Source organism: Coloeus monedula, assembly GCF_965178545.1.
Source record: "Coloeus monedula genome assembly, chromosome: 14".
NCBI lineage: Eukaryota > Metazoa > Chordata > Aves > Passeriformes > Corvidae > Coloeus > Coloeus monedula.
The window spans coordinates 19,704,918-19,717,282 of record NC_138794.1 but is presented as its reverse complement, the minus strand read 5'-3'; the positions used below and the strand labels follow the sequence as shown (position 1 = coordinate 19,717,282).

At 54.8% G+C, this 12,365-nt stretch overlaps 1 protein-coding gene across 4 annotated transcripts in view; it reads left to right on the top strand.

Moving 5' to 3' along the window:
* Nucleotides 1-12,135, top strand: part of NEO1 (neogenin 1) — a 167,300-nt gene extending 155,165 nt beyond the window's left edge. For all 4 annotated transcript variants that reach the window (XM_082290457.1, XM_082290456.1, XM_082290458.1 and 1 more), the window contains 6 exons: nucleotides 1,376-1,614; nucleotides 2,130-2,222; nucleotides 4,059-4,217; nucleotides 5,474-5,710; nucleotides 6,200-6,336; nucleotides 11,317-12,135. In XM_082290457.1, the coding sequence (XP_082146583.1) occupies nucleotides 1,376-1,614; nucleotides 2,130-2,222; nucleotides 4,059-4,217; nucleotides 5,474-5,710; nucleotides 6,200-6,336; nucleotides 11,317-11,400 (949 nt within the window). In that variant the 3' untranslated portion in view covers nucleotides 11,401-12,135. The remainder of the gene's footprint in view (nucleotides 1-1,375; nucleotides 1,615-2,129; nucleotides 2,223-4,058; nucleotides 4,218-5,473; nucleotides 5,711-6,199; nucleotides 6,337-11,316) is intronic.
* The last annotated feature ends 230 nt before the right edge of the window (nucleotides 12,136-12,365 follow it).

Genomic DNA, 12,365 nt, shown 5'->3' with positions numbered 1-12,365 from the left:
ATGTCCCAGAGCTCCAAACCATCGGAGTTCACACACGAACCGGGGCAGTGCTTCCAGGTGGGCCTGCACTTGAGCCCCCTTCAAGGGGAAATTGTCGTTTGAAAGCTTCCGAACTGGAGCCAGTCCATGTGTTGGGAGGTGGGAGAGCTCGAGAGCTCAGGCAGGTCCTCACTCCCGCATGTGTGGGCTCAGTGCACAAGCTGTGCTTGACAATACCCAGTTTTTAGCAGGATCACTGGAGTGGAATCTGAATGTGGGGCTGGATTCCTTAGAAAAGTGCTCCAAAATCCCGGTGTTTGTGTCTGAATTCTTCCCTCCTTAGAACATCTGCCTTAATGCTGCAGCAGTGATGCTCCCACTTACGGCCCCTGCAGGGCCTCTCTGTGTGTTCTTTGAAAGAGCAGAGCTGTATTTGAAGTTTGAAAAGATGCTGTTAGGCAGAACAGACTTCTAAGGAAGTGATGAAAAGCCAGGCTGGGGTAATCTGCACTTGCTCTGCAGCAGGACCATCCTGCAGAGCTGCAGGAGAGGGAGCAGGGATGGAGGAGCTGGCCCTGGCACGCCTGGCAGCTGGGGCTGTGCTCGGGAGAGGGCAGCAGGGATGGGCCAGTGCCAGGAGATGTGTTTTATCTTCAGAGCAGAAGTAACCCTGTGAAATCGCAATTTCTGAGTGCCCTTGGCCTGGGAATATCTGATCCCTGTCACTCCTCAGCTCCAGTGGGAGCAGGATGTGGGAATCACGCCTGCCAGAGGCTCTGTCTGTGACATTTATCCATGTCTGAGCCATTCCCAGGAAGTCTGCTCCCAGAGGGACCCCTCCTCCAGCTCTGCCATGGCCCAAAGTGAGGAGTCAGTGTGGCGGCAGAGCTGGAACCTGCATTTTGCTTTCCCAAAATTCTGCCATCCCAAATCTCTGGCTCACCATGGTTTGCTGCTGCTGCTCAGCACGATGGGAACCTCCCCAGTGGGATGTGTCCAGCCTGAGTGGGGCTGGAAGCAGCATTCCTGTCATTAATCCTGTGTTCCCATCCTCTTGGGATAACTGGCTGTCTGCACCTCCTCCTGCAGCTGCTGCTGGAGCTTGGTGAGCCCGGGATATGGGCACAGCATTGGAATATTCCCTTAATAACCAGAGTTTCTGCAAACTTAATTATTGTTAACGAGGCTGGGCTGCAGAGCCAGGGCTGCACGTGGGGTACCATCGGAGACAGATTCGAGAGTTCAGGATGTGCTTTGAGGTGTCCGTGGGGCTCATGTGCAACATTCAGAGCTCCCTGCCCAGTGGGAAACTTGTGCCCAGCAAGATCTGAGGGAAATCCCAGGGAAAAGTTGCTTTTCCAACAAATGGAGAACATCTCCTTTGCTTTCCTTCCAGGAAACGAGCCGCCTGCAAATCCGTCAATGGCTCCCACAAGTACAAGGGGAACTCCAAAGATGTCAAACCTCCCGACCTTTGGATCCATCATGAGAGGCTGGAGCTCAAACCAATTGATAAATCCCCAGATCCCAATCCCATCATGACAGACACCCCGATCCCTCGCAACTCCCAGGACATCACCCCGGTGGATAATTCCATGGACAGCAATATCCATCAGCGGCGGAATTCCTACAGAGGTGAGCGGCCATGAGCACTGAAATGCATTTCACTGTGGCTGATGAAATCACTTTATTGAGAGATGATTTAGTTACTCTTTTTTGTTCTTGTTTTCCAAGTAGTGAATTGGGTTTGTTCCTGGTTTCTAAGACTCTGAAGAGGTTGGATCACGTGTTTTAGTGAGGAAATGGAGCATCCAAGAGTTAAATCATTACTTTCTCTTGGTAAATAGTGATTAGTAATGGGAAGATCATCTCACTTCATATTAAACCACTGCAGTTGTGTCTGACCTTTCAGCCCAGAGCTGAACCCCTGCCAGAAGTTTGCACTGGGGCCTGGAGAGTTTCGCCAGTGCCCAAAAGCCTGCACCCTCACTGTCCTCCTCCCACCTTCCAGCACAGGGGTAAGGGGCTGTGTGTATCACTGGTGGCTGCAGACCTGCCTGGGAACAGGAACAAAGGGAGGAGTGTTGGAACACTGCTGTGGTTGCACAGGGGCCTGCCTGCAGAGGAATAACATGGCTGTTTCCCCTCAGGACACGAGTCAGAGGACAGCATGTCCACGCTGGCGGGACGGAGGGGCATGAGGCCCAAGATGATGATGCCTTTTGATTCTCAGCCGCCGCAGCGTAAGTGAACATCCCCATTCTGGCTGGAGCCACTCCCTGCTCCCAGGAAATCCCATCCTGGGCAGCAGGAACAGCTTAGGGAAGGCTCCTGAGCCCCTCCTGGTGTGGGCAGAGTGAGGCCGTGTTGGAAGGGACCAGGAGTGGCTGTACTGGGGTGAGGGCAGGAGCTTGTTCAGGTCTCTCTGTCCCAGTCTGGGGCTCTCCAGGGACAGCCTGTGAGCCTGGCTGATTCTCGTAATCATTCCCTTGGAACTCTGCCAGTGTCCAGCTGTTTCATAGGAGAGAGCTGGACTCTCTGGGGCTGGAATCTCTGTCAGGTTCCCCTGACAGCAGCAGTGGCTGCTCTCAGAGCCTTCTCTGACTTTACTGTGAGCTCCTTGAGACCTCTTTGCCCTGGGATCCTTCTCTGATACCAAAATTATCATTATTATGAAATATTTTAAGAACTAAACAATATATCTCTAGTTCTCAAATTACTGTGAGATGGAAAGGGACTTGGCTGAACCTCCGAACAGCCAGACTGAAATGCTGTGTGGGGACACCAGTGAGGAGCTTGGGAGTTACTGTGCAGGGGCAGAACTGGGAGGCAAAATCACACCAAGCTCACCCGGGCTGAGCTTTGGACTTCCCTGAGCTCTGTGGTCATGCTCTGCCTGTAGCCAGGTGACTGCTGCCACAACCCCTGTGTTTTGTGGAATTGTTTCTGAGTAGCCCATTACATCTCCACTTTCTTTCTGCTTTAATTAAAAACTGAACTGAGGACTTGGTATTCTTGACCTTACCTACTTTTTCAAGTGTCCTGGTGACCTGATTGCTCAGTTTGTGAATTTTCTTGTTCTGTGGCCTTTTTCCAAGAGCAGCATTTTGACTCAGTAGTATGATCTCCGTGTTGTCTCCCAGCTTCCCATGTGCGAGGCGGGAGCAGAGGATGCAGTTTTACACTGAATTCCTTAGGAGCTGTGTCAGACATGGGTGACAGGTCCATGTCCCGTGCCAGGCTCTGGACAAGCCTGGCTGCTTCCCCGTCTCTGTCAGCTCCTGCCTTGCCTGGGGGGCACAGACCAGGCCCAGCTGAGGGGCAGGGCAGCATGAGGAAGGTGTGGAAGGTCTGCTGGTGCCTCAGGCTGGAGCTTGGCTTTCACACTTGGACTCTCCATCCTGTTTGTGAAAGCTCCAAGGGCCTCCAGCCACAGGCTCTGGTTTATGGGAGTGGGAACATCGATGTGGGGTCTGCAGGTGCCCTTCTGGCATGGAGCTCACCCTGGCACCCTGGGAGGCCTTTTCTCAGTGAGCCCCACCAGGACCATTCCATGTGTACAGCTCTGGGCCTGCACAACTTCCCATGGCTTTCTACCACCCACTGGAGCATTCAGATGCAGTTATTATTTACCTCCTAGCTACTGAATTATGGTAATTCACTGTGCCATCTTAGTTAATTGCCAGTAATGGGGTGTATCTAGTGACTTCCTGCTTCGCCTCCCGGAATACAGAAATGCTGGAAGGACATTGGGAAGCAAAGGGCTGTTTCTTGTCTAACACACCTCATTTCTCTTTATACTGTGTATGGATGATAGATCTGTATTCTCTTTACTCTTCTTCTGAACTTTCCTTGGAATCAAGCAGTGCATTAAGAGCTGGTGGCAGAGTTTTTGGAGCTGTAATTGGGTGATGTTTTTGTCCTAAGCATGTTTGAGTTGTGATAACCCAGGGGTTTAAGCTGGGCTGTAAATCAGCCGAGGGTCTGGCTCACTGCTGGAGCAGGGAGCAGGGAGGGGTGTCCCCAGCCTGTCCTGTGTGTGTGTGTTAAGTGTTTCTCTGTCTTGTGTTCATCCACAGCTGTGATTAGTGCTCATCCCATCCATTCCCTCGACCCCCCTCACCACCATTTCCACTCCGGCAGCCTCGCCTCTCCAACCCGCAGCTTCCTGCACCACCAGCTCAGCCCGTGGCCCCTGGGCTCTGCCATGTCCCATTCGGACAGGGCCGACTCCACAGGTGAGAGACCAACCTCAGGGAGGTGCTGCTTTGTGGAACAGTGAGGGGAACACCTGGAAATCGGAGCCTGAAGCTCGGTCAGTCTCCTCTGTGGGGTTCCATGAGGGATGGGTTAGGTACAGACAGAATCCTGGATGGGCTGGGTTTTCCTGGGTAGGTCGGATGTTGATCCTTGACGTCCGTGATGGTGTCCTTGGAAAAAGGGGTTTAATGTTCTATACACGCTCCAAACAGGGGGATTCCTCCTGCTAAAGCCTCCAGCCCTGGAGTCTGAACAATCAGATTAAATCTGAGCTGCTTTGTGGGATAACTTTTCCCCTAATTAATACAATTTGAAACCAAGAGGGGAGGAAAGTCCAGGCTTGGCTACCGAGAATGGGGGCACACAGAGAACAGGGGTGATTTCCACGCAGCACTTCCAGGCTTGATTGGAATCATTTGCAGTAGTTCTGGAGAGCACTAAAGTCTCCAGAGCTCTGAAAAATTCCAAAGCAATGGTTTTGCTAAATGTGCACGTGGGTAACATGTTGGGATGAAGGGAACTCTGAACTTCTCTGCTTCAAGGTCAACATTTGAAGGGGTCACAGCCAAAAGTGGTGTTTCCTTATGAGAACAGTTCCTGAGGCTGCGAGGTCCATTCCAGCCCACACCATTCCATGAGTCTCAGTAGATGGATTTCAAGTGTGGCTCCTCTGTGACCACCACAGTGCTGTGTGCTTGAAGTGCTCCTAGTTAAAAATGCCAACTCTGGGAGGTACTCTGGGGTAAAAGGAGGCTGCAGATTCGTGTTCTGTGCTGTGTCTGAGGATTGGAGCTGTTTCAGTGCCACAGTGTTGATGTGGTGTTGCTGGAGAGGGGGAATCACTCAGCTCTCAGCTCGTTTTGTTCCCATTCAGCCGACGGTCCCCTCAGAGCGGGCCATGGGGGCATTCCCTGCAGACGCTGTGCCCTGGGAGGAGGGGCTGTGTCCCACTGGGCCCAGAGCCTTCCCAGTGAGGAATAGGGGCTGTGTCCCAGAGCCATCCCAGTGAGGAATAGGGGCTGTGTCCCAGTGGCCCCGGAGCCATCCCAGTGAGGAATAGGGGCTGTGTCCCAGAGCCATCCCAGTGAGGAGTAGGGGCTGTGTCCCAGAGCCTTCCCAGTGAGGAATAGGGGCTGTGTCCCAGTGGCCCCGGAGCCATCCCAGTGAGGAGTAGGGGCTGTGTGGCCCCGAGCCCTTCCAGGTAGGAATAACCCTGTTGGTGTGTGTGTTGCAGAGTCCGTCCGGAACACGCCCAGCACGGACACGATGCCGGCGGCCGCGGCCGTGCCCAGCGCGGAGCTGCCCGAGCCGGAGGGGCCGTTCCTGCCCGCGGAGGAGGAGCCCCAGGGCCCCCCCACGGCCCACGTGCGCCCCTCGCACCCCCTCAAGAGCTTCGCCGTGCCCGCCGTGCCCCCCACCGGGGGCCCCTTCGACCCCGCCCTGCCCAGCACCCCCCTGCTGACACAGCAAGGTGAGGGATTTCGGGAACAAAGGGAGGGTGGAGTTGGGCAGCAAAGGACATATGGCAGAGGCTGCGGTGGGTTTTGTTGGTGTCATTTTCTGTACATAAATAAGACAATATTCAAATCCAACGCTCCACAATTCAAGCATTCTTTTCACCTGATAGAATCCTTTTCCTTCATGGAATCACCCCAGACTGGTTTGGGTTGGAAGGGAGCTTTAAAACCCATCCAGTGCTGTCCCCTGCCATGGGCAGGGACACCTTCCACTGTGCCAGGATGTTCCAAGCCCTATCCAACCTGGCCTTGGACACTGCCTGGGATCCAGGAGCAACCACAGCTGCTCTGGGCACCCTGTGCCAGGGCCTGCCCACCCTCACAGCCAGGAATTCCTTCCCAGTATCCCATCAATCCCTTCCCCTTGGCAGTGGGAAGCCATTCCCTGTCCTTACTCTAGCAGACCCAGTGGCCCGAGCTGACCGTGTCCCAACCCTTCGCAGCTCCCGGGCACCCCGTCCACGCGGTGAAGACGGCGTCCATCGGCACCTTGGGCAGGACTCGGCCGCCCATGCCCGTGGTGGTGCCCAGTGCCCCCGAGGTGCAGGAGACCACGCGGATGCTGGAGGACTCGGAGAGCGTAGGTACCCCTGCCCGGGCGGCAGGGCCGGGGCTCGGCGGGGATCCTGCACCCGCACCTCCAGGGCACAGGGCAGCGGGGCTCGGGGTGCACTGCCCGGGAACACGGAGAGAGCGGGGAGGGAATCGCCTCCTGCAGGGAGGGTCCTGCTGAGTCCTGCAGCTGCAGCTTCCCCAGCTCTGCAGAGCATTCCCAGTGCCATTCCTGAGCTCTGCAGAGCATTCCCGATGCCATTCCGAGCCCTGCAGAGCATTCCCGGTGCCATTCCTGAGCCCTGCAGAGCATTCCCAGTGCCATTCCCCAGCTCTGCAGAGCATTCCCAGTGCCATTCCCCAGCTCTGCAGAGCATTCCCAGTGCCATTCCTGAGCTCTGCAGAGCATTCCCGATGCCATTCCGAGCCCTGCAGAGCATTCCCAGTGCCATTCCCCAGCTCTGCAGAGCATTCCCAGTGCCATTCCTGAGCCCTGCAGAGCATTCCCAGTGCCATTCCTGAGCCCTGCAGAGCATTCCCGGTGCCATTCCTGAGCCCTGCAGAGCATTCCCAGTGCCATTCCCGAGCCCTGCAGAGCATTCCCAGTGCCATTCCTGAGCCCTGCAGAGCATTCCCAGTGCCATTCCTGAGCCCTGCAGAGCATTCCCGGTGCCATTCCTGAGCCCTGCAGAGCATTCCCAGTGCCATTCCCGAGCCCTGCAGAGCATTCCCAGTGCCATTCCTGAGCCCTGCAGAGCATTCCTGGTGCCATTCCTGAGCCCTGCAGAGCATTCCCGGTGCCATTCCTGAGCCCTGCAGAGCATTCCCAGTGCCATTCCCCAGCTCTGCAGAGCATTCCCAGTGCCATTCCCGAGCCCTGCAGAGCATTCCCAGTGCCATTCCTGAGCCTTGCAGAGCATTCCCGGTGCCATTCCCGAGCCCTGCAGAGCATTCCCAGTGCCATTCCTGAGCCCTGCAGAGCATTCCTGGTGCCATTCCTGAGCCCTGCAGAGCATTCCCGGTGCCATTCCCCAGCTCTGCAGAGCATTCCCAGTGCCATTCCTGAGCTCTGCAGAGCATTCCCAGTGCCATTCCTGAGCCCTGCAGAGCATTCCCAGTGCCATTCCCGAGCCCTGCAGAGCATTCCCAGTGCCATTCCTGAGCCCTGCAGAGCATTCCTGGTGCCATTCCTGAGCCCTGCAGAGCATTCCCGGTGCCATTCCTGAGCCCTGCAGAGCATTCCCAGTGCCATTCCCCAGCTCTGCAGAGCATTCCCAGTGCCATTCCCGAGCCCTGCAGAGCATTCCCAGTGCCATTCCTGAGCCTTGCAGAGCATTCCCGGTGCCATTCCTGAGCCCTGCAGAGCATTCCTGGTGCCATTCCTGAGCCCTGCAGAGCATTCCCGGTGCCATTCCTGAGCCCTGCAGAGCATTCCCAGTGCCATTCCCCAGGTCTGCAGAGCATTCCCAGTGCCATTCCCGAGCCCTGCAGAGCATTCCCAGTGCCATTCCTGAGCCTTGCAGAGCATTCCTGGTGCCATTCCCGAGCCCTGCAGAGCATTCCCAGTGCCATTCCTGAGCCCTGCAGAGCATTCCCAGTGCCATTCCTGAGCCCTGCAGAGCGTTCCTGGTGCCATTCCTGAGCCCTGCAGAGCATTGCCGGTGCCATTCCCCAGCTCTGCAGAGCATTCCCAGTGCCATTCCTGAGCTCTGCAGAGCATTCCCAGTGCCATTCCTGAGCCCTGCAGAGCATTCCCAGTGCCATTCCCGAGCCCTGCAGAGCATTCCCAGTGCCATTCCTGAGCCCTGCAGAGCATTCCTGGTGCCATTCCTGAGCCCTGCAGAGCATTCCCGGTGCCATTCCCCAGCTCTGCAGAGCATTCCCAGTGCCATTCCTGAGCCCTGCAGAGCATTCCCAGTGCCATTCCCGAGCCCTGCAGAGCATTCCCAGTGCCATTCCCGAGCCCTGCAGAGCATTCCCAGTGCCATTCCTGAGCCTTGCAGAGCATTCCCGGTGCCATTCCTGAGCCCTGCAGAGCATTCCCAGTGCCATTCCCGAGCCCTGCAGAGCATTCCCAGTGCCATTCCTGAGCCCTGCAGAGCATTCCCGGTGCCATTCCTGAGCCCTGCAGAGCATTCCCAGTGCCATTCCCGAGCCCTGCAGAGCATTCCCAGTGCCATTCCTGAGCCCTGCAGAGCATTCCCAGTGCCATTCCTGAGCCCTGCAGAGCATTCCCGGTGCCATTCCTGAGCCCTGCAGAGCATTCCCAGTGCCATTCCTGAGCCCTGCAGAGCATTCCCAGTGCCATTCCTGAGCCTTGCAGAGCATTCCCGGTGCCATTCCCGAGCCCTGCAGAGCATTCCCAGTGCCATTCCTGAGCCCTGCAGAGCATTCCTGGTGCCATTCCTGAGCCCTGCAGAGCATTCCCGGTGCCATTCCCCAGCTCTGCAGAGCATTCCCAGTGCCATTCCTGAGCTCTGCAGAGCATTCCCAGTGCCATTCCTGAGCCCTGCAGAGCATTCCCAGTGCCATTCCCGAGCCCTGCAGAGCATTCCCAGTGCCATTCCTGAGCCCTGCAGAGCATTCCTGGTGCCATTCCTGAGCCCTGCAGAGCATTCCCGGTGCCATTCCCCAGCTCTGCAGAGCATTCCCAGTGCCATTCCTGAGCCCTGCAGAGCATTCCCAGTGCCATTCCCCAGCTCTGCAGAGCATTCCCAGTGCCATTCCCGAGCCCTGCAGAGCATTCCCAGTGCCATTCCTGAGCCTTGCAGAGCATTCCCGGTGCCATTCCTGAGCCCTGCAGAGCATTCCCAGTGCCATTCCCGAGCCCTGCAGAGCATTCCCAGTGCCATTCCCGAGCCCTGCAGAGCATTCCCAGTGCCATTCCTGAGCTCTGCAGAGCATTCCCAGTGCCATTCCCGAGCCCTGCAGAGCATTCCCAGTGCCATTCCTGAGCCCTGCAGAGCGTTCCTGGTGCCATTCCTGAGCCCTGCAGAGCATTCCCAGTGCCATTCCCCAGCTCTGCAGAGCATTCCCAGTGCCATTCCCGAGCCCTGCAGAGCATTCCCAGTGCCATTCCTGAGCCCTGCAGAGCATTCCCAGTGCATTCCTGAGCCCTGCAGAGCATTCCCAGTGCATTCCTGAGCCCTGCAGAGCATTCCCAGTGCCATTCCTGAGCCCTGCAGAGCATTCCCAGTGCCATTCCTGAGCCCTGCAGAGCATTCCCGGTGCCATTCCGAGCCCTGCAGAGCATTCCCAGTGCCATTCCCCAGCTCTGCAGAGCATTCCCAGTGCCATTCCCCAGCTCTGCAGAGCATTCCCGGTGCCATTCCTGAGCCCTGCAGAGCATTCCCAGTGCCATTCCTGAGCCCTGCAGAGCATTCCCAGTGCCATTCCGAGCCCTGCAGAGCATTCCCAGTGCCATTCCCGAGCCCTGCAGAGCATTCCCGGTGCCATTCCTGAGCCCTGCAGAGCATTCCCAGTGCCATTCCTGAGCCCTGCAGAGCATTCCCGGTGCCATTCCTGAGCCCTGCAGAGCATTCCCGGTGCCATTCCTGAGCCCTGCAGAGCATTCCCAGTGCCATTCCTGAGCCCTGCAGAGCATTCCCGGTGCCATTCCTGAGCCCTGCAGAGCATTCCCAGTGCCATTCCCCAGCTCTGCAGAGCATTCCCAGTGCCATTCCCCAGCTCTGCAGAGCATTCCCAGTGCCATTCCCCAGCTCTGCAGGGCATTCCCGGTGCCACTGCACACGGAACATGTAGCCTTGATGTCAGTGTGTTCCAAGCCATCATCCCAAATATGTTTGTAAATTCCCATGGGAAAGTTTCCTGACTTTTGGGAAAGGTGCAGCCAAGTGTTGGGCTGCTCTGGAAGCAGCTTTTAAGGAATGTTTTGGGTGTGAGGCCCTGGAATTTTCCTTTCGGACTGCAAACCAGGGAGTTGCTCCTGTGGCCATTGTCACCTGTTAATGCACAAATATTCGCTGCAGCATCACTGCCACTGGAAATGCTCACTGGGAATTTATTTTTCCTCATGTCCTTTTCTTTTGTCACACCTTTTTTGCTGTCCTGGTTTTATTTCTGACTCTGCTGGTCTGGAAACTTGATCTGGTGCCCTTCTGTCACTCCTGCTTTATTCATTTTGTTTGGTCAGTACCAAACCCATATTCCTCAGCAAATTTGTAATGTTTAAATAGAGCCATTAGTACTTTTTTTCATTAATTTATTAGTGCAAAGTAGAGTCAGCACAAAAAAAAAGCTTTAACTAAATTACTGGTTCAGCTATGAGTCTTAAAATGTAAATTCCGAGTTGCAGTGTGGGGTTTAGGGTTGGGTAGTGATTTGGATTCATTCTGGGTTTTTAGGAGAAGCTGTAGGAATGAGTTTGAGGAATGAGTTTATTTCCAGCTGCTGCTCTTTATCCCTGTTAGGAGCTGACAGAGGTGGTGTTGGGCACAGGACTGGGATGACTTTGCTGGTACAATGCAGAGCTTTGGTAAACTGCAAGTTCTTTGCTATTGAAATGAAGGAGGAGGTTTGTATGTGAGAACAGGTCAGGGTTGGAAACTGCTCAGAACTGGGAAGGATTGGTCAGGAAGGGTTTGGAGATGAACCAGGCCATGGTGTCTGTCCACAGTGGTGACAGAAACCAGAGAGCTGAGCCTAAAAATGTGTGGGTTTAGCAACCACCCTGATCCCAAAACAGCTTTGTCAAAGTGATTCCTTTGACCTTTTTTCCTGCTAAGCTGGGAAGATTCTTCTCAACTTCCTGCTTTGGTTCAAAGGCAAGGATTGAGACAGGGAAACAGGGCTTGGTCAGTGGAGCCACAGCTGCCCAGAGAGCTGCACTGGAAAACCAGGGATCTTTCACGTTATTAATTGGTGTAATGGTCGATAAATCCACTTGTGCTCATCCCGAGTCGGGGCCAGGACCTGCACCAGGGAGTGCCCATCCCGGGGTTCCTGCTCAGCCTCAGCTCTGGGTGAGTGACCCTCTCCCTGTCTGCAGAGCTACGAGCCGGACGAGCTGACCAAAGAAATGGCCCACCTGGAAGGACTCATGAAGGACCTCAACGCCATCACCACGGCGTGACCGCCCGGCCATGACTCCAAACCCGCCGCCAGTCTCGGACTCAGCCTTGGAACACAAGGAATTGTACAGAGGAAAAACTAAAGGAAAAAAAAAAAAAAGAGAAAAAAAGAAACCCAACAAAGCAGAAAGAGGGACAGCACATGAGAGCAATGGAGGGAGGAGGAGAGGAAGCAGCCAGAGGTGACCCGAGTGTCACCCCTTGTCCTGCAGCGCAGCCACGCGGGATTCCAGCGGCGCCCGGCAGGATGGGCCACGCCAGCCAGGCTGGGATCCAGCAGGACAAAAGCAAAGCAAAGTGGACTCGCCGTTAGTTTTTTTCTGGTCAGGTTTTGTCTCAGTGGTGTGATTGCCCTGCCTTTTCAGTGTTGGACATTGGCATTTATGTACAATTTTATTTGTGTTTTTATTTTATCTTTTTTTATAAAAAGGAAAAAAAATATTGTAATAAAAAAAAAAAAAAAAGGGAGAAACTGTTGTTTTCCACAGCCTAGGCTGAGGTTTGACTGCTTGTTCTATTGTGTATGAAAATTCATTGCCAGTGTGGGTTGTTCAGTTTTGTTTTTTATTCTGCGTATAATTACGTCCCCTTCTGGCAGTTAATCCATGGCCTTTTGGGATGCTGCACTGCTCTTTGTAAGCTTTTTTTATTATTTTTATATTATAATTATTAAAAGCCTGACTTTCTCCTCTCATCACTGTGAGATTCCCGGTCTGTTTGAATTGAGGTGTAATTGGAGAGCCTTGTTTGTCGCTTTTTGTGCAGTTTCAGTATTTTCAGTGGGGGGAGAAGTAGCTGGGGAAGGGGAGGGGATCCCGGGGAGGGTTCATTCCTGTTGTTTTCCTGTCTTTTTCCAGTGACTGGGAAGACTGAAGGACATGGAAACATCCTCAGCTGTACTGTGTGTCTGGTCACTGAATGCAGGGAGAGTCCTTTAGGAACATTCTGAGAATTCCTCCTGGGAATT